Here is a 22,378-nt window from a genome sequence, read left to right as displayed (position 1 = left end):
TTTTTTGCATTTCTCACTAATGTTTAAAAATGCTTTTTGCTTTCATCTAAATAATCACAGAATTTAAATGTACATACTAGGTTTCTAATATTTTGTAGGTTATGAGAAGACAGATGATGTTTCAGAGAAGACCTCATTAGCTGATCAGGAGGAACTGAGAACTATATTCATCAATCAACCACAATTCTCTAAGTTCTGTAACAATCATGTCAGGTACTTGTTTGCAAAGTTTCGTATAATTCCCTTGCATATTCTCACTGAAAGCCAAGGCACCGTTATCTGCCGTTGCATGATAACACATCTGACCAGTTGTGCAATATCACTACGTGCATGCTGAAAGAGTGGTGCGTGTACTTCCTTTAGTCATGCATGTCCCTGAACTTCACCCACGGATATCTCTTGATTTGTTACAAGTTTTTGTGGGGTCCTTGGTGCGCTCTGAGCTTGGCTGTTTTCTTGCAGACATTTCTTTATCAAACAAATTAGTTGCTACGTTAGGTGCCTGCACCAGACCCTGCTCTTCTAGCACTGATGACATTATTTATTTATTTAATTTTATTTTTATTTTAATTCCATTTATATCCCGCCCTTCTCCGAAGACTCAGGGCGGCTTACCTAGTTAGTTAGTTATTTATTTATTTATTTATTTATTTATTTATTTATTTATTTATTTATTTATTTATTTATTTAATTTGTATACCGCCCTTCTCCCGAAGGACTCAGGGCGGTGAACAGGGCAATACATAATAAAAACAAGATACAAAAATTAAAAATTATTAAAAAGTAATTAAACAGCAATGCCCGTAATAAATTAGTACAGATTAAAAGTTAAGACCAATTTATAAAACCCAACCCCATCCCATCAGGCCAGGCCAGCTTGTTCAAAAAGGTGGGTTTTAAGATCGCGCCGGTTTGGGTAATTAAACCACCAAGGACCCCACAGTTCAACCCTGAATTACAAATAATTCTACTGATACAACTTATTTGTCAACCTTTACAATTTGACACTTGAGATTTATTACTGTGCAATTTATAGAAATGGTGCAGATCGGATGTTTGGTGCCACCCCGGAAGTGGGGAGTGGCCACAATTCTTTCGAACTGAGAACTCTGAAAATTCAGGTGGGATTTTGCAACCCAGTTGTTGTGCTCCTCTTATATTTTGAATGGTGGCCTCAGGAGTGAAACTGCCAAGCAGCAAGAAGCACCCAAAAGTTTGTTTATTGATATTGTTTTAAATAAATAAGCATCAAGCACACTGTTTTGGGTAATGAAACATCTGGAAGAAAACAAGCAAACTCAGAGAGCATCAAGGACCCCACACAAAAATAAATGTTTAACATTTAATGGCAATGCTAGAGTTTTTGTTTCCAGATCTCTCGGATGCTATGTTTATTTAGAGATATAAATATTGCAATAACTCTCCAAGTAATTCTCTATACAGTACTTAGTGTGCTCTGTATATATATTACCTGCTTTTAATCTCTTTCCCTTAATTCCATGCATTTTAATTCCTCTCTCTCTTAGCACTGCAAAATACAACGTTATCACATTCCTGCCTAGGTTCCTCTATTCTCAATTTAGGAGAGCTGCTAATGCCTTTTTTCTTTTCATTGCATTGCTTCAGGTAAGAATGGGTACAAGGGCTGTGCTCCCTCCCTCCTTCCTTTATCCTCCAGTAGCACTTAATTGTTAGACATTATAAAATTGTTTGTAATGTCCTCAGTGGCTGCAGGCTTTCATTATGCAATGTCTTAGGTTCAGATAAAATCTTGGAAATTCTTAGAGAATTAAACTAGCGGAAGGGAGGTGGCTTCCACCACCACCAGCCCAAATATAGCTGTACAGTTTTATTGTTTTAAAATGTTTTTAATATTTTTAACTAGAATGCATGTTTTGAATTGTAAGCCGCTCAGAGAAATACCGTATTTTCTGGCGTATAAGACGACTTTTTAACCCATGAAAATCTTCTCAAAAGTCAGGGGTCGTCTTATACGCCGGGTGCTGAAACGTTAGGGACAGGGCTGGCTGGAAAACCTGGAGCGGATCTCCCATTTGGTCTGCGCAGGGAAAGCGGGACCAATTGGAGAAGAAGCTGCAGTCTGTGATTTTTTTACAGGCTGGGGTCTGGGCGTCTTTCCTTCTAAAGTTGAAGAGCAGCTGCAGTCTATCCCAACTTGAAAGGCAGTTGGAGAATGCAGCAGCAAGAGCAGCTGCTTAGCTCTAAGGACACATTTGACTCAGGAACTGGGCGGGCGGGCTGGCAAACCTGGAGCGGATCTCCCATTTGGTCTGCACAGGGAAAGCTTTAGAGTGAATTAGGAAAAGTTTAATCCACTTGCACTGTTTTATGTTTACATGTTTGATGACAAACAGCCTTATGTTTATAAGTGACAGTTTTCCTACTAAGTACCTGCATGTCATAAGCATTTGAATTAAAATTACCATATTAAAATCAAATCTGATGTTTTTTAATTTTTATTTGGTGTGCATTGGAAGAGGGGTAGTCTTATACGGCGAGTATAGCCCAAACCCTATAATTTAACAGGAAATGTAGGGGGTCGTCTTATACGCCCAGTCGTCTTATATGCCGGAAAATACGGGTAGGCTGAGATGGGCGGTCGTAGAAATTAAACAAATATATTCTTTTAACTTCCTAAGAAGCGTCTGGACCCTGGTATTTATCTGGGACTTACCCTGACATTTATCAGGTTATAGCATGATCCCGAGGGGGGGGGGGGAATGCTTTAAGAGTTGCATTCGTTTATAATGAGCCGATTCCTTCAAAGGATCGTCTTTTTTTCAGACTCCCTCAAAAATCTGGGGGGGGGGAAGTCACCCCACTTTAATGATTAAGAAAGAGGTGCTCTATCCAAGTGAGGTCCAAGGCACTTTTTCCAAATCATTTTTGAAGAATGCAAGCAATGTTTCCCGAGAAACACATGATTGCTGTACTAAACTTTAAACTGAAAGTTGCTTTACCAGTTCTTCTGGTCCATATATAATGATAGGTATAATAAATAAAGAGTGTCTATGATGTAAGCATTGGTTGTATAGGAAAGGCCAACGCCTATATTTTCTTATCTAAATTTTACCCCTCATCCGCTAATGAGGTTAACCCTCTTGACGGAACTTTGTAACTGGGCATATGTTTTGACTTCAGTGTTTCTGTAGAACATAATATAACAAGTAAAAAGATTAGTATATATGCTCAGTTAGAAAGTTGTTCTGTGACCTCTTTGATATCATGTCAGGCTTTGTTTGTGTTCTAGTTCTACGTTGCCGTATTTCTTGTATTAAAGGCTGTAAAGATGATGAGATTAAATTTAACGCACTTTCACGTTTATTCCGGGATAAATAAAAGTTCTGGGGTATTTTTTTTTAAAGTCATGGGGCATTAGTGGTATCTATACTTTATATAGACTTCTTGCCGGGCAAGTTTTTAAATCATTTAAGTTATGATAAAAGGAATCCGGATTACCTGAAATCCTAATCTGACAGTGAAACTTCTCTTGAGTTCACAATTTAGTCCAGATTACAGTATTACAGAATAACAGAGTTGGAAGGGACCTTGGGAGGTCTTCTAGCCCAACCCCTTGCTCGACCCAACCTATACCATTTCAGACAAATGGCGGTCCAATCTCTTCTTGAAAACCTCCAGTGGTGGAGGACTCACAACTTACGGAGGCAAGCAGTTCCACTGGTTAATTGTTCTCACTGTCAGGAAATTTCTCCTTAGTTCTAGCTTGCCTCTCTCCTTGATTAGTTTCCATCTGTTGCATCTTGTCCTGCCTTCGGGTGCAGATGTATCAGTAATGCCTATAACTCTCAAATTACTAACAGTATTCAAATGTATTTTGTGTGATTATAAGTATATTAGCATTTAAGTGGATTCTGCTGATACTATATTTCGTTGAATATATTTTCATACAATTAAATGCGGCTAATATTAAAGCGTACTTTTCTTTTTACACTTTAGCAAATTCCAGATGTTTCACCAACAGGACGGTATACCACATTGGTTCCTCTCTTATTTATTTTAGTTGTAGCAGCAGTCAAAGAAATAATAGAAGATATTGTAAGTAGCAAAACATTTCCTTCATAGCTTTAAACTAGTACTCATCTTCAAGTATGATACATGTTTAAATTTAAACCAAGTGTACTCATTTTGATTTTTTCCCCCAATTTTATTTTATTTTTTTACTTTTTTTGAGCAGCTAAACAAAAATAAATCCCTCACATTTCGTTAAGGAGCATGCATCTCTGATTTTAGACATGAAACACATGTGATCACGGGGAACCTATGAACAGATCTGCTATAGATTCCCTCCGTCTCCCAGGGGCCTAGCACTCCCTCTGCTTTTATTAACTGGAGTATTTTCAATATTTTATGTTATGTTTGTTCAGTACAGGTAGCCCTTGGCTTACAAGCAATCACTTAGGAACTGTTTGAAGTTACAGCAGACACCCCGAAAATAAGTCCCAGTTTTTTTGGGGGGGGGGGTTGCCTCCAAAAGAGGCAGCAGGTCTTATCTTTTTTTGGGGGGGGTGTCCTTTCCACTCACCTCCGGCACCAACAGCCCCACCCACCCAGCCCACTTCTGCGGCGTTCCCCCAGCCTTCATTTCGCAGTCCGGAAAGGCCCCTGACAGCGAAATGCAGGCTGGGGGAACGCCAGAGAAAAACGTGGGCCAGCGAGGAGAGGCAGGCTGCAATGGTATGTGGGTGCGGACCCTGTGGGGCAGCTCACCCCCCTCACCCCCACCCTAGCTTGATTTTTAGGCATGCGCCTCGCCCCCAAACTAGGGCTTCTTTTAGGGGTAGGGCTTATATTAGGCCCACCTCCCCCAAATCAAGCTAGGGCTTATTTTCAGGGTAGGTCTTACTTACAACCCATTTCAAAGTTACTGCCGCTGCAGCACTTCTTCGGGCGTTAATCCTTTAGAGGGAGCGCAGGAATGCTGCACCAGCCCCCCCTGTTTATTTTCCCCACACACACACCCATCCCCCCCCCCCACCAGATTCCCGCAGACCTTGAGGTTTGCTTCCCACTCGACCATTCAGGGACTTTGCACCCAACTTAACTTTCTGTATTTTCCGGCTCCCAAGAGAGGCATCCAGTTGATGTGAGGTTTAGCATTCCTACACAGAGTAACGCAGCCTTGTGTTATTCTACTACTCTCACAATACTTGGAAGCCTCCCTTTTTTTTTTAATCCCATTTATATCCCGCCCTTCTCCGAAGACTCAGGGCGGCTTACAATTTAAAGCACAAATCAATGTGCTTAGCAGTAGCCTTCATTCTATGTATATGCCTGCTTCTTAGGGCATTCACACACACCCCAAGCGGCATTATTACAAAGTCAGCTTAATTGCCCCCAACAATCTGGGTCCTCATTTTACCTACCTCGGAAGGATGGAAGGCTGAGTCAACCTTGAGCCTGGTGGGACTCGAACCTGCACTAATTGCAGGCAGCTGGTGTTACTTAAGGAGGCATTAGCCCACTGCTCCACCAAGGCTCATTTTAAGGCTGAGACTAACAGGTCCCAGGGAGCCGTGATTCGCTTTGCTCGTTAAAAGGAAACCATTGCATTAATAAGATGCCAGACTGATTTTTTCCCCAAATGCATTGATGACCAGAACTATGTTGAACGTTACTAATTTTGATCAGAACAAGACGTCCCCTCTTCCAGAATTGTGTCCCCAGCTTGGTACAAAACACACAATCTTTAGAGAATAACGGAAACAAGCTCTTGCTATGTTGTTCTTTGTCCACAGACCATCTATATAGGCTAAGAGGAGAAGGTTTTTTAAGAAAAACATTTTGAGCAAATTCCATAGCAGATCACCGGTTTAAGATGTTCTCTGCAGTCTGCCTGAACAATACAGTACTTTAAAAAAAAATTTTTTAAAGTTCTGCCTGGGTTTGCATATAGTATAAATGACAAAAAAATTACCAAATGTGGTACCTTGTGCACACACAGGTACTACTAGTTCTTTAACTTGATTTGTTATACATGTTGTGCGATATGTGATATGTAATTTACTTTCATATGTAACTTGCCCAATATTTAAAGTGCTCCATAAAAGTAGCGTAAAATCTGTGTGATTTGTTTCAGAAAAGACAGAAAGCTGATAATGCTGTGAATAAAAAGGAAGTACAAGGTAGGAGGTTTCATGTATAACCATAAGAATGAAGTCATATGAAGTTTTCTGAATAACGCTGTTTTTATAATTACTTTGTCATTTTATTGATTGATATGATTTATATGGTCACCCATTTCATGGCAGTGAATGTAGATGGTGTTCAAAGTATAAACAAGAAATTATATATGTGTGTGTGTCTATATATAGGTGTATGTATATGTATGTATACACATACATATATATATACGTATACGTATACATGTACATATAAATATATATATTTAGAGAGAGAGAGAGAGAGAGGGAGAGAGGGAGAGAGAGAGATGTATATATCTATACATATCTATGTTTTCGACACTTGTGGCTTTCAGCAAAAAACGGCCATTGGGGAAAATGGGTTCCCTTAACAATTGCCTCTGTTGCTTAACAACCACCGCAAAAATGTCCAAGAATCAGGTCCAGTCACGTGATCTTTCAGCTTGTGACAGCGATTCTTGGCTTATTTATGGTCGTTAAGTCAAGAACGTACAAGCATAGTTGTGGTTTCACTTAGTGACCACTTCTCTTGACAACCGAGTTGCCGGCCCCAATTGCGGTAGCTAAACACAAACTTACGTGCTTGAAAAAGACAGCATTTTAGCCAAAAAAAAAAGGCGAAAAAACATAAAACGACTGACAAAATTTTGCACGAATGTATTTGCTTTGTATTCAGAATTCCGTTGGTAACCAATTAAAATAAAAATTGGATAGAATAAACTCTCCTTCCTCCATGGTTTCATTTTGTCTTTTTTTATGTATGTATGTAATGTTTCTGTGGTTGCAATTGGATCTCGGAGCAAATTTTCAATTAAAAAAAAAAAGTACTTTGACCATTGCTTTAATAGAACCTTTGTGGTTTTGTTGTTGCTTTTCACGATGCAGTATTGAGAAATGGAGCTTGGGAGATTGTACACTGGGAAAAGGTACGTGTCTTCCTTATTGTTCAGACTGTAAAATATAAATACGTTTTGGGTCCGTCCGAAGAACTGAACAGACCAAAGGGCTTGTCAGACACCGTTCTGAAGTATATTTGCTGTCACGTTACTTCAGAGCGTTTACCCTTTTGCAGTATTTTGCACTACCCACTATAAAAATGACAGATGATCCCAACACCTTATATTCAGTGATATAACCTAGTACAGGTAGTCCTCGACTTACGGGAGTTCGTTCAGTGACTGTTCGGAGTTACAACGGCATTGGAAAAAAAGTGACTTACGACCGGCTTTTCACAACTACGACCGTTGCAGCATCCCCAGGCTCACGTGATCAAAATTCAGAAGCTTGGCAACTGACTCACATTTATGACGGTCGCAGTGTCCCGGGGTCACGTTGATCCCCTTTTGCGACCTTTTGCCAAGCAGAGTCAATGGGGGGGGGAAGCCGGATTCATCTAACAACCGTGTTACTAACTTAACTGCAGTGGCAAGAGAGGTTGTAAAATGGGACAAAACTCACTTAACAAACGTCTCACTTAGCAACTGAAATGTGTTCCGTTGTGGTCGTAAGTCAAGGACTACCTGTGTATAACATAAGGTATAAGCAGTTCTGCCCAGAGAAAAGTAACTCTGGATCTAAATCTTTATATATGTCACACTGAATTACGCTGAATAAACGAAATGTTTGGGTTCACCACGTTGAATATGTTGTCATTAAATGGATTGAATTTAATTTTTGCCATATGCTTTCTATTTTGTTGGCCATAGGTTTACCATATCGATTAAGTTGTCATTAATTGTTTTGTTGAAAGGTCTGGTTTAGTTTTATTGCCCACATAATCATTCAGTGTGCATTTGATCAGTAAAGGATTAATTTGTATGCTCTTGATAACGCAAAGGATTTAGGCAAAAGAACAGTTTACTATTCTGTGCCAATAGTTCTCAAAGTTGCCATTTCCCTACCATATTAATCCAACATTAGTTGTTTTCACACTGCATAGACAGTAAATATCCTGGATTGTCACAATACATTGAATCAAATGAGCTGGTTACCATATGTCAAGTCACTAAAGTTTAATAGTAACCATACTGGTTAAGTTATAGAAATGCACATGTATCTGTTTAAACATGTAAATGTAACCATTGCGCTAACGGTATTATAGTAAAGAATTAAAAAAATTATTACCTCTCTTGTTTAGCATAGAACACTGCTCTAATTGTTCTTATAAGTGCCTTCTTTCGTTATGGATTGCAGTGTTTACTTAGGGGAAAATAAGCATGTGAAGTGCAAATTCATTTTACCTATTTTTAATTCGTGACAACTGTAAATCTATATTGGCCCCCCTAGAAGTAGATGACATTGAACTAAGTGAGAATTACTTCTAAGTAGAAACTCTTCAAATTGCTGTAAGGAATCAATTTCACATAGCTGCAAGAGAGTTTGTCTTCCAGCATTTGACCTGACAGATTTTATACTGTGTAAACTTTATCTCTTAGCCAATAAGGACCTCCCAAATTGCTATAATTTTGTTATTAATTACACCAGTGCTACAGGAGCCCATAATTCATTGGTAAAATTTTATGTATTGAAGTCAACTCAAAAGTTTTTCATTCTTGGAGGAGTACTATCAGACTCTGCAACACGATCTAAATAAGACAAAGAGCTGGCTAATTATGAAGATGTCCTTTGTATTCGTATCAAGGAACAAAACAGATCGCTGTGTTTCGTTATTAGGAAACAGTGTTTTTACTTTCTGTGGTGAAATGAAAATAGAAATGTGGTCATTCTGCTAAATGGGAGAGAAATATACTCAGATGAAAATGCATACAGTTTTTAAACCTCTTGCCGTCAATTCCATTTTACTACACAGTGTGTACTTAGATACAGCAAAGGACAGGGTTATTCTGCTGGTTTCAGACCATTAACCAATTCCCAGTTTTCTTTCAGGCAGATGTTGGAGATATAGTTTTAATAAAAGGCAAAGAATATATACCTGCTGACCTTGTACTTCTCTCATCAAGGTAGAAATGCTGATCAATGCTTCCAGAAAAGAGTCTGTTTTCTCTCTCCAACTTTGACCCCTCATTGCACCAAGGAAATAAAGAATAAACAGAAGTGTTTAGAACTGCTGAAATGTTGCATACATGAATCATTGCTTGAGGATGCCTCCTCCGAATAAATAAAGTGCTGGGCTTTCCAGTGCACCTGATTATATTTTCATCCGTAGTTTGGAACTCAAAAGTTTTCACCTCTTAATTTTATTTAATTTATCACACAAAATGTACCCATTGAAAATAAAACGTTGGTTTGCGGCGCAGAACGTTGTCTTTAACATCAGAGCATAAGAAAATGTTATTGACGATTTCCTGAGAATGTAATGTTTGGAAATGATTTTTAAAAGCCTTAACTCCTGCTTTCAGAATTCGAAATACTAGATTTCATCCTTCTGAAATTTAATCTTGTTTATCTGTGTTTCCTTGGGCAACTCAATATGTGAAACATTTCCCCCCCCCAAAAAAAATCTATTTGATTGGATAGTGGTCTCCAAATATACATATTTACAGAGAGTGTTTTGCTACCCTTTCCTGAAGATTTTTACAACGTGCCATTTTTCGATTAAATAAGCTTTTCCTTTCTCAGTGAAAGCTGACACCTCATACTCTTATTTTTGTTATTTTCTATGGGGAAATTGGTGCAGGTATGGCTCTCATCTCTGTCAGGGCTTCCTGATAGATGCGCTGAATTTTAATTTCTAGAAATATCAGAGGACCCCTTTTAGGATGGCGGAACAGCCACAGCTTCCAATATTCATTCATTCTGCTAACATCTGAACAGGAAACCAAGTGATAATTCCTCTATTCCTTTTTTCAAATTGTTTTTATTGTTTTGCTAAACAATACATGATTACGCTCTTATTTCCTTTCTAACACCGTGAATTTGTATTGCTGTAGGACAGGGGTCTTCAAACTTGGCCCTTTTACGACTTGTGGACTTCAACTCCCAGAATTCCTCAGCCAGCGTGCCGGGCTGAGGAATTCTGGGAGTTGAAGTCCACAAGTCGTAAAAGGGCCAAATTTGAAGACCCCTGCTGTAGGAGATGACTTTAGGAGACGGCTGAGCCCGAGGGAGGGGTCAAAGACGTTATCAGTCATGAGTCCCTGTGCGCCCACAAGAGATCTAAGCCCCTCCCACTTTGAATGCCACTCTTATCCCCCGCTCCTTTCTCTTGAGGGCTAGTAGCTCAGATTGTAGAGCGTTTAAGTTTGCAATAAATCTTTATACCTATCTGAACTTGCTGAATCGCCTGATTCCCCCCAGCCGCTTGACAATTAACCCTTCGATGTCCGCATTTTAGGGTTATTTTTTGCTATCTCTGAAAATAGTTCAAACAGCGCATTTTTTTTCTCTCGATCCAAATTAAATAGATTTTTGAGGGGGAAAAAAAAAGATGCCAAGAGTTTCCTAACACGCGTTATCTAATAGTTTCAACTTTCTGTCTTGTCTTCTCTCTTCTTCTTTTCTTTTTTTTTTTAAAAAAACCCGTTTGGTTTCTGCTCTTTTATTTATTCTGTTGTAATTGTTATTTCAAAACTGGTGAAGGTTGCAGTGGGGGAAATAGTGAAGGTGACCAATGGGGACCATCTCCCAGCTGACCTCATCAGTCTCTCAACCAGGTTAGAATGAATCAGTTCTAGAACAAAAGTGTTTCTGGGTCCTTCTACTAAAGCACAGCAGAAAAGGATTCTGCTGTGAAGAGATTGCAGGATGTTTTGCTGTGTGCAAACATTCGTTTGAATGGAAGTACAAGGCAATGTTTGACTTGGTCTAAGCCAGGGGTAGGCAACCTTGGCTCTTTTATGACTCGTGGACTTCAACTCCCAGAATTCCTGAGCCAGCATGGGGGAAACTATGGCCCCTTCATGACTCGTAGACTTCAACTCCCAGGATTCCTGAGCCAGCATGGCTCAGCTTGGAAACCTCTCCCTTTCACCTCAGTGTGGCTGGCTCAGGAATTCTGGGAGTTGAAGTCCACGAGTCATAAAAGAGTCCAGGTTGCCTACCCCTGGTCTAAGCTAATCTGTATGATTACAGTATTAAAGCCTCATGTCCAATTAGACACCCATGTAGCTCAGTATACACTCCACGGAAATTAATTGGGCATGCTTATAAATCAGGTTTAGGTTTACAATTAATACAAAGGTGGTTGATCTACCTCCAGATTTAGTCTATAAAATAAACCAGTGACTAAAATAAACTCTTTCGCTGGAATTATTATGCAGATACCATCTAAAGTTTTAAGCTCGACTCCCTTGAGGAAAATGAACTGTCTGGAAACATGAAGTATAAATAAATCATATGATCACAAACCACACCATAGAAAGCTTCATGTTTTCAGTAATTTTATACAACACTTTCCATGTTAACAAATGATACATTTTGAAAATTATAGAGGACCCGCAGCACAGACCTAAATGTTGCATGCTTTATATCGCATGCATTTGGATTTGTTGGATGAACAGCATGCGGCTTCAGTAAAAGCAATTTTTATATAGCTTATATACTTGGATTGTATTTTGTTTTGACATCGTTAATTTGATTTGATTATAGAGATGAATGTCAGTATACAGTAATTTCTGTAATGAAACATATTTTCCTGATTTTTGATGTTCTACGCATTTATTTTCAATATTCAGAAAATATTCACTCAAATGTAGGCCCAATTTGATAAATAGGGCTTATTTCAAATTATATAGACATAATTTGGTAGTTTTCCAGTGTAATCCTATGTGTGCACGACTATTCAAAACTAAACTGGTTTGCAAAGACAGTGTTTGCACAATATTTGTTAAATCATATAAAATATGTCCAGATTTAAATATGTTTCATATACTGAAAGTGAAATAATCTGCATGCTAATTTGTAATCCATTACATTTTCAGAAAAACTAGCCTTCAAAAAGTAAATGTAAATTGAAGAAATTCCTGTTTAAATACGGACGTGCTTTGCAACTTTACCAAATTTTCAATATTTATTAAATATATTTATGACAGGAATGCAAGATCAACATTATTATATGTTGTTAGCCGCCCTGAGTCCTTCGGGAGATAGGGCGGCATATAAGTCCCAATAATAAATAATAAATAAATAAATTATATGTATTTTGGGAGATAGGTATTTTCATACAATGCATTTAATTACAATTATGGTGACTGTGATTTTTGCCTTTTTTTTTTTGTCCTCAGTTTCTGGACTTTACTTCCTGTGTCCAGCAAAAAAACACCCATTGGATAAAACAGATTTGCTTAATAACTGCCATATTCGCTTAACAACCATCGCAAATGTCAGAAACTCAGGCGTGGTCACATGTTGACTTGCTTTGTGATTGCAATGACTTGTAATTCAGGTCTCAATTACAGACATATGTCAAGGACTTCCTGTATGTTGCATAATAGTTTATGTTTACTTTATTAAAAATTAGAAAACTTTTATGTTAATTAAAACCTATGGTTTGAAAGGTTAGTTTCTTGCCAAATTAGCTTGCTTTTTCTGCCAAGCGCTTTGCAAGGAGATTTTAAGATCTGGAATCATTTAGTTTTTACCATTGTATGAATGAAGACAATATGAATCATTTTCTTTACGTGTTTTAAGGCTTGTTTTCTGAAAGTGTAAATTACTAGTTAATATATATTTTTAAGGGACGCGGTGACTCAGTGGGTTAGGACGCTGAGCTTGTCGATCAGAAGGTCGGCAGTTTGGCGGGTCGAATCCCGAGTGCCGCGTAGCAGAGTGAGCGCCTGTTACTTGTCCCAGCTTCTGCCAACCTAGCAGTTCGAAAGCACGTAAAAAATGCAAGTAGAAAAATAGGGACCACTCCGGTGGGAAGGTAACAGCGTTCCGTGCGCCTCTGGCGTCTAGTCATGCCGGCCACATGACCACCAAGACGTCCTCGGACAAGCGCTGGCTCTTCGGCTTTGAAACGGAGATGAGCACCGGCCCCTAGAGGCGGAAACGACTAGCACGCATGTGCGGGGGAACCTTTACCTTTACCTTTATATATTTTTAATGATAATAACATAAAATAAAGAACGATGTTTTATATCAGTGAAAATAGATTCTGGACTGCTTAATTTATAAAATGGATCTTCTCTTTTCTATAAGTGAGCCGCAGGCTATGTGCTACATTGAAACATCAAATTTAGATGGCGAAACTAATTTAAAAATACGGCAGGTAAGAAGTAAGCTTCCCCCCCCCTCTGTTTTATGTATGTTGATATGGAACGTCTATATTGCTCCAAGGGAATTCACAGTGCATAATTCACAGTATGAAGCAAAATCTTAAAGGGCAAAAAAAATGTACTGAGGGAAAGGAACATGTCATTTAAGTCCTCGAGATGTAGGCACGGATCCAAACTGTATTGCCTACCATGGGTGTTGGTCTGTTATTTACATAAAGAAGCACCTGCATGCTAAGAAATCTGGTTTTACCTGTAAAATATCAACGATGTATTTTCCTTCTATGCATGCGTTTTCAGAACGCAAATATAAAAATTAATAATGCTTCATTTTTATGTTTCCAGTCTTCTCAATATTTTCATTTTTATTAGGCTTTTGACTTTATACTCAATTTTGTGAAAAAAAATCTTACATGGAAAATTGGGCGCTGCTGGTGAACAGGGAAGAAAAATGAGAGGACAGTATTTTTATGTGTGTGTGTGTGTGTGTGTATATATATATATGTGTGTGTGTGTGTGTATATATATATATATATATATATATATATATATATATATATATATGTGTGTGTGTGTGTGTGTGTGTGTGTGTGTGTGTGTGTGTGTGTGTGTTAAATGCTTGTTAACTGTTTAGATTACCTCACTAGGCCCCAAACATGGGACAAATCTTTTATTTCCTGTTTCAGCCTAACCGAAGGCCATCGACAGGCAGTAGTCACAACAGTGACAGCTCATATTTGTGTCACAATCTAAAAAAAAAATTTACACACACACACACACACACACACATATATATATATACAGTAAAAGATGAACAGAATTTTTAATGAAAATATATAATTAAAATATGTCATCTAATCAGCTGATAAATAGGGTTAGTATAAACATGGGTTGAAATGTGTGAGTGCAGCTTAGGGCAGAGATGAAACATTTGAAAACATTTTGCTTTTAGTTGTCTTAAATTTGTCACACGTGCCTAGAATTAGGGCAAATATCAACAATTATTAGCAACTAGCAAGTTTAATCAGTCATGTGTTTGGTATTTGGCTTAGAGTGATATTTCTGAATCTTTCCATTCTGCCTTTAACTTTATTATGAGCCACTTAAAATCATAATTAAAAATACAGCTTGTGTGTGTGTGTGTGTGTGTGTGTGTGTGTGTGTGTGTGTATGTGACTGTGACCATGTTAGGTATATGTGGGTGTGTATATGTGGGTGTCCATGTTTTTTGTGTGTGTGTGTATGTGTGTGTGTGACCGTGACCATGTTTCTAACTGACAATAATTTATATCAGGCACTGTTTATTGCTCCAAGCAATATGACATCCTGTTCTTAAATATATGGAATATTAAATAAAAGAGCTTATAAAACAAGTTAACTGCAGGACGAGTATAATATGATTTACCATTACTGGTGAATGCAACTAATTAATCAATAGATGTAAACATCAATATATAAGACGTCATAAGCTTGTGTTACTTCTTCTTAATTTTTCATTATTGCATTACCGTAAATTTTGTTCAAACAGGGCTTGCCACTGACCTCAGATATAAAGGACATTGACAGCTTGGTGAGACTTTCAGGCAGAATTGAATGCGAAAGTCCTAATAGACATCTCTATGACTTTGTTGGAAATATTAGACTAGACAATCACGGGTATGTAAATTTCTTTCATAATATTTCTATAAAAATAGAATATTGATATTGGTGGAAAGAATATTTTCATTGCTGCATTTTAATAAAAAAAATTCCTGCGTTGATTGTATTAATTTCAGACGATTTTCACTGTTCAAAGTTCTGGTTATTTCCCCCCCACACACACACACACACGCCATTTTATAGAAAAATATTAATTCAATGTTTGCTTATTCACCCTGCCGTTTTAAAATAGGTTGGGCGTTACAGTTTGGCGTCATTGTTCAAACTTTAAAGTTTGGAGATAGAAAGGGAATGAGACAGAACAGATTTTACTCATGAAAAGAACCGACCTTTGACCTCACAAGCATTTGTAATTATGATTTCTAACCTTAACAGTTTAAAATGAATGCCTCTCTTACCTGATTCCTTAATACCACTGCTCAAGTTTCAACTGGTATTTTTCTCCAAATATCCCTAAAAGCATGTCGCTTTTCATCCATTGTGCCCATAGACATTTTCTATCTCAGATCCGTGATCCATATAACTACTTTTGGAACTGAACTAAATTCTTAACATATTTTAGTAGAATCATAGAATATGGAGCGGGACTCTGGGTTGTCCAGTGCCACAGTAGAATCAAGATCAGGTGAAGTGTTAATACCACTTTACAAGGCCTTGGCAAGGACGCACTTGGAATACTGCATCCAGTTTTGGTCACCACGATGTAACAAAGATGTTGAGAGAAGAGCAACGACGATAATTAGGAGGCTGGAGGCTAAAACATGTAAGGAACAGTTGCTGAAATTGGGTATGTCTCGTTTAATGAAGAAAAGGACGAGGGGTGACATGATAGCAACTCTTCCAATATCTCAAGGGCTGCCCCAAAGAAGAGGGAGTCAAGCTGTTCTCCAAAGCGCCTGAAGGTAGGACAAGAAGGAACGGATGGAAACTCATCAAGGAGAGAAGCAACCTGGAACTAAGGAGAAACTTCTTGACGGTGAGAACAATTAACCAGTGGAACAACCTGCCTCCAGAAGCTGTGGATGCTCCAACACTGGAAGTTTTTAAGAAGAGACTGGACAGCCATTTGTCTGAAGTGGCGTAGGGTTTCCTGCCTGAGCAGGGGATTGGACTAGATGACCTCCAAGGTCCCTTCCAACTTACTTATTATTATGATTATTACTATTATTAACAGATGGTCTGTCAGCCTTTGTTTGAAAGCTTTCCTAGGAGAGCATCGCCATTCTGGCCATGCTGTTCTCCTGCTTAAAAAGCCCTTACCATCGGGGAAATTCTTCCTAATACTCAGCTGAATCCCCTGTCTTTTAATTTCAAAAATAATTACATTAATTTGAATGTAGTCACATTAACTTGAGCAGCTTCAGACTTGCTCCTGCTGATTCCAATACTTAATCCTGACCCTCTTTTTATGTCCTGTTGGTTTACTGGCTTCTTATTAAGGCTCCGCTGAAACTTTTCAACATTTCAAGCGCACGGATTCATTGCGATCGTGCTGTACTTCTCATTTCATAAGAGAAACGTCAGGCGATTATTATTATTATTATTTTTCTCAGTCCTGTCAGGGAACAGTGTATCTCCTTCCCCAAAGGAGCTGCTATGCAAAACAAAAACAAATTTGTGAAACAATTGGCACATTAGGCTAGAATGTTTAAAAAGATCAGACCAAAGGCAACATTTTGAAACTTTCCCTATTGATGGAGACTCAAAACAAACCTCTTGCTTTCTTAATTTTCAAGCTAGAAGCATCATAGTCGTTGATAAACAAAACTATTACAGCAGCTATCACGCAACCTACAGAAAAATTGACAAAAGTGGATTATTGCAAGCATTTCTATAGCCTGCTTTAGAAGCAATACTTAAAAACATTTCTAAAGCACGAACAGCAAAGAACTGAATCCAGAAATGAAGAAATAGGGCATGTATTCAGTTTAACAATGCATGTGAATCTACAGGAAAAAAATCCTCTGTTAGCTTGAGACCTCTTTCTATGCAGGCTGTTATGCCACCAACAAAAAAGCAGCACAATCGTGCGTTTGTCGGCTCAAAAGCTGAACAATATAACAATGCATCTGTTATTCACATGCACGACACACATTTTTGTATTTGGCTGTTTGCTGGCCAGGCTCAATATACAAAAGCATAATTTGCTGGGAAACCTCAACAACCATAACAACGGGAATTTCTGTGAGTGTCTGTCCTGCACTGCACCCATTTTTGGTAACTGGCACTCTGTCCATAAAAGCACAACAGGAATTATCTATGGGTGGTCATGGACAGTGCACATTTTTGTGTTGGCCCACAAAAGAAAACAGGAGATACACAACGCACAACATTCTATTACAATCCATGAACTTAATTTTCATGTAGAAGGATTTAATGGCAATAAACCTAATCGGCCACGTACAAAATGGTCTAGATTCTGAGAAATGTAGTTATTTCTCTATTCCTTTTAACTGGTTCCACTCAATACTAACGGAGGTAAAATCTTTGCCTGCTTTTAGCCGGGGAATGCAATATTTAAAAAAGGATTTTTATATATATATTACTTGCAGAAGATTGGAGGACTATTTTGTGTTAGAAGTGTTTGGCACATCTTGATTTCCCATTCGGTAGAAATAGCAGAACCTGAAACTTAATATTGTACTTTAGTAGATTAAGCACTGACAGTAGATAAAGCTGAAAAAGCTAAACGGAAATGCTTTTTTCCAGTGCTATAACTAATGATACAAGAGGCCCTGTTTATTCATATGTACTACCTCTGTCTTTTTCACTATTAAAAAAACAAAAAAAAAACAAATCCCTAATGAAGGATGAAAACGGTGGTGAGTCTTAATTGTGTGATCTGTATTACATCAGGATGTGACTTCAATTTTGGACTCCTTCAACTTATATTTAACAGGACTGTAAAAACATTAGTACAAAATAGCAATTTGGATGTTATTTTTTTTTTTAGATTAGATAAACTTTATTGTCATTTTTTCCCCTGTGGGCACACATTAAAAAAAATGAAATTTAGTTGCTTGCCCTCAAAGTGTACACATACATAACACACATTTAAAACATACTATATAGAACGTATGTATAGGCATACGCCCTTACATATAAGTAACATAAATATTAATCACCATCCATCTTGCATGCATAACGGAAGGAGGAAGCTTACAAGAGTACAATGCAGAGAGAAACGTAACATGCCTAATGGCAGAATTAAAATTATGTTCTTATTAATTATGTTCTTCTAGTTCTCATTAAAAAGGCTTAAAGTTGCATTTAATCAATGTGCAATCTGTTTCTATATTAATGTTTCCCAAGTGGTTATTTTGTGACCGATTCAATGTAACTAATTTTGGCTACCTTCTTTTTTATTTTTTTTTAAAGGACCGTCCCACTGGGGCCTGACCAGATTCTTCTGCGTGGTGCTCAGCTCAGAAATACACAGTGGGTTCATGGAATAGTTGTTTATACAGGACATGATACAAAACTCATGCAGGTTTGTCTCCTAACTGAGAATAAACTTACATACAAGCGTCTTTGGACATTCTGCTCTGTGCTTATGGCATAATAGACCGGACCAAAAGATGCCTCACTGGATAATAAAGTAGAAGCATGAATATGCAGGTAGTTCTCAACTTACAGCAGTTCATTTAATGACGGTTACAGTGGCACTAAAAAAAAGTTACTTACGACCATTTTTCACACTTAACGACCATGGCAGCATCCCTGTGATCACATGATCAAAATTCAGCCTGGCAACTGGCTCCTATTTGTGACAGGAGTGCAGTGTCCCAGGGTCACATGGTTCCCCTTTTGCGACCTTCTTACAAGCGCAGCGAATAGAGAAGCTGGATTCCCTTAAATTGACAACTGTGTCAGTCACTTAACAATTGCAGTGATCCCCTTAGCAACGGTGGCAAGAAAGGTTGTGAAATGGGGCAACATTCATTTAGCTGTCTCAGCAACAAAAACTTGCGATCATAAGTCAGTTGTGGTCATAAGTTGAGAACTGCCTGTACAAAAGAACACTTAACACCATGGGCTTGCTCTACAGATTTAAAAAAAACCAGTCCATCATTATTGTTGGGTAAATATTTTTTTATTTTTTTTTTTTATTTTAATCCCATTTATATCCCGCCCTTCTCCGAAGACTCAAGGCGGCTTACGATCTAAGCACAAATCAATGTGCTTAGCAATAGCCTTCATTCTATGTATATGCCTGCTTATTATTAGGGCTTTCGCCCCCCCCCCCCAAGCGGCATTATTACAAAGTCAGCTTATTGCCCCCAACAATCTGGGTCCTCATTTTTTATTTTTTTTATTTATTTATTTTATTTTAATCCCATTTATATCCCGCCCTTCTCCAAAGACTCAGGGCGGCTTACAAGCTTAGCAGTAGCCTTCATTCTATGTATATGCCTGCTTATTAGGGCTTTCACACACACACACCAAGCGGCATTATTACAAAGTCAGCTTAATTGCCCCCAACAATCTGGGTCCTCATTTTACCTACCTCGGAAGGATGGAAGGCTGAGTCAACCTTGAGCCTGGTGGGACTCGAACCTGCACTAATTACAGGCAGGTGGTGTTACTTAAGGAGGCATTAGCCCACTGCTCCACCAAGGCTCCTTATATGTTGGTATCGTTTGACACATATCCAGGTTACTATATCCTTGGGTGTCTCAGTGCCCTAGATAAACATATGACTCATAAATTAATAAAAGCATGTGTTTATTTTACTGTCAGATTAAATCAACAGTAATTTATTTATAGGACAACAGAATCCCATGATACGTTAAAGGCAATCAAGCTTCTTATCACATACATTTCAATCACTTGTAAATCTTTAAAGTGCCACAACACTACAAAATCGAATGGCATTTATTTCAACAGAGAGCTCCTGATTGTTTTCTTACTGATACCTCCAGCGGAATGTATCGCCCAAGTTAAAACTCTAACGTGTTTTTCAAGCCTTTCTAGAATAAGCTATCTCGATAATTGGCGTGAATATTTAGGATTATTCATCAAGGCTTGAAAATAACCTTAGAAATTAAAGGAAAACCAAAATAGCATAGGCATGTCAGCATTTACGAGTGGACCCTCCCTCTCTTTCATCCACAGAACTCAACCAGCCCACCTCTTAAACTGTCTAACGTGGAAAGGATTACGAATATACAAATTCTCTTTCTGTTCTGCATTCTTATTGCCATGTCCCTGATCTGTTCCATTGGTGCCGCTATATGGAATCAAAAACATGAAGGGAGAGACTGGTACATCAACCTAACCTGTAAGCCCTTAAAACAAGTGTATTTTCTCTGCCAGAATGATACCTGTCTTACTTTACGTCTGCAAAGTAAAATAAATGCATGACACGCTGAGCTTGTCGATCAGGTGGTCGGCAGTTTGGCGGGTCGAATCCCGAGTGCCGCGTAGCAAAGTGAGTGCCTGTTACTCGTCCCAGCTTCTGCTAACCTACCAGTTCGAAAGGACGTAAAAATGCAAGTAGAAAAATAGGGACCGCTCCAGTGGGAAGGTAACGGACATTCCGTGCGCCTTTGGCATCTAGTCATGCCGGCCACATGACCACGGAGACGTCCTTGGACAAGCGCTGCCTCTTTGGATTTGAAACGGAGATGAGCACCGGCCCCTAGAGTCAGAAACGACTAGCACACATGTGCGGGGGAACCTTGGCCTTTTTTTACAACAGTATTATGGTTAATATTGACGAAAGGTTTTAAATGATATATTTTTTAATATACTTGGGTAACTTCAACAATCGTGTGTATACACTTACATAACCGTATACAAATTTGCTGGAAGACATATTTGTCCAGGTTCAGATTAGAAGTTGTGTGAAACCTTGTACGATAATTGTATTTCATGCATTATTTCAGTGAGGCTAAGTGACTTAAACAGCATCAGGACAATAGCACATGTTATGGTGGGTTTATGTGCCTTTTTGTCTGCACTGTGACCTTAGCAGAGATCAGGGGTGTCAAACTCAATTTCATTGAGGGCCGCATCAGCATTGCAGTTGCCCTCAGGGGGATGGGTGGGTGTGGCCAGGGGCGTGGCCTACTGGGTGGGCGTGGCTAGAGTGCGTATGGCCTACTGGGTGGGCGTGGCCAGCTCTACATCGTTCGCATCAAGGGTGCCTATGGGGGCCTGGGGAGGAGTGGGACGGATCTGAGGGTCTCTGGCAGAAGGAGGGTCTCTGGGCCAGGGCCAAGGCAGAGGGGGCCGTTCCCTCACTGTTTCCAGGATGGCTTCGCGGGCCGCATGAAACCACTTCGCGGGCCGCATCTGCGCCCCCCCCCCCCCGGGCCTTCTGTTTGACATGTCTGGCATAGATCCAGTTTAGCTGCTACTTTCCAATTTGTTGTCAGAATCCATTTATATCATATTCATAAATGTATGTTTAAAACGTTGTTCCTGGATCCTGCCATCTCCCGAGGAGGAGGGAACGAATGTGTATTGAGCCTGTATTAGGCATTTCAAAGGAAAAGAGAAGCCTTTTGAACTGGGGGAACAAAAGGGGGGTTTAGGGTAGGAGCATCTGGCTTGTGTCACGGAAGAGAGCAATAAACATAAAAGGTCCTAAGTTCCTTTTTCCCACGAGAGGGATGATACGAGGTAAATGATGGGGGGCTGACCAAATGGGGTTAAGGGGGGGAGGTTGAACCAGGAACTCTTTATAAGGATTTAGTTTGTAGAACAATATTAAGTCCTGTCGTGTATTCCTACAACCAAGCATGTCATAGTAAAGATTTCTTTTGGACTAAGATTTGGCTCCAAGAGTTTTGTCTTCCTAAGACGTGGTTTGGGGTGGGTCCTGACATTTGTTGTTTTTTGACAGCTCTATTCAGATTTCTTTCCAAGGCAAATAATCAGATTCAAAAGCAGGTTTCATAGGAACCAAGACATTAGGAGAGCTTTCTGCATAGTTTTTTTAAAATAATAATAATAATAATACTTAAATAAATTTCTAGAATTATTGTACTTAATGTTATAAATCATTGCATGATTTCTCTTTGTTCTCCCTTTTTTAACAGATGGTGGAGCTAATAATTTTGGACTCAATTTCCTGACATTTATCATTCTCTTCAATAATCTAATTCCAATCAGCCTGTTGGTTACACTGGAAGTTGTTAAATTTATTCAAGCCTATTTTATAAATTGGGTAAATATAAAAATTATTGTGCCATTTGCAGACCTTTTAATAATTCATTTCAAGAACAGAATATACGTGACTTGATAAGGATTCGATAATACAAGCTATTTTTTAAAATAATGCAGATTAAATTGAAGCATAAAATATCACAAAATACATGATGGCAGGCTTTAAATTGCATAGATTAAAGAAATTCCTTA

General features: G+C 38.6%; 1 protein-coding gene across 8 annotated transcripts in view; it reads left to right on the top strand.

The window, feature by feature from the left end:
* ATP8A1 (ATPase phospholipid transporting 8A1) overlaps positions 1 to 22,378 on the top strand; it is a 78,039-nt gene that overhangs the window by 14,329 nt on the left and 41,332 nt on the right. For 5 of the 8 annotated variants that reach the window (XR_014493051.1, XR_014493052.1, XM_083367619.1 and 2 more), the window contains exons 2-12: positions 99 to 213; positions 1,527 to 1,626; positions 3,979 to 4,077; positions 6,119 to 6,164; positions 7,068 to 7,108; positions 9,069 to 9,142; positions 13,281 to 13,350; positions 14,883 to 15,010; positions 18,392 to 18,503; positions 20,129 to 20,294; positions 22,060 to 22,187. Coding sequence is in view for 6 of the 8 variants with exons in the window: in XM_083367619.1 (XP_083223745.1) it covers positions 99 to 213; positions 1,527 to 1,626; positions 3,979 to 4,077; positions 6,119 to 6,164; positions 7,068 to 7,108; positions 9,069 to 9,142; positions 13,281 to 13,350; positions 14,883 to 15,010; positions 18,392 to 18,503; positions 20,129 to 20,294; positions 22,060 to 22,187 (1,079 nt within the window). In the remaining 2 variants the exon portion in view is untranslated. Of the gene's footprint in view, positions 1 to 98; positions 214 to 1,526; positions 1,627 to 3,978; positions 4,078 to 6,118; positions 6,165 to 7,067; positions 7,109 to 9,057; positions 9,143 to 13,280; positions 13,351 to 14,882; positions 15,011 to 18,391; positions 18,504 to 20,128; positions 20,295 to 22,059; positions 22,188 to 22,378 lie in introns of those variants that run through there. The other 3 variants (XM_083367620.1, XM_083367621.1, XM_083367622.1) reach the window with 3 other exon arrangements.

Source organism: Vipera ursinii, assembly GCF_947247035.1.
Source record: "Vipera ursinii genome assembly, chromosome: 7".
NCBI classification, from domain to species: Eukaryota; Metazoa; Chordata; class Lepidosauria; order Squamata; family Viperidae; genus Vipera; species Vipera ursinii.
Note: the sequence above shows the minus strand (reverse complement) of the source record. Positions and strands in the feature narration are given on the sequence as shown.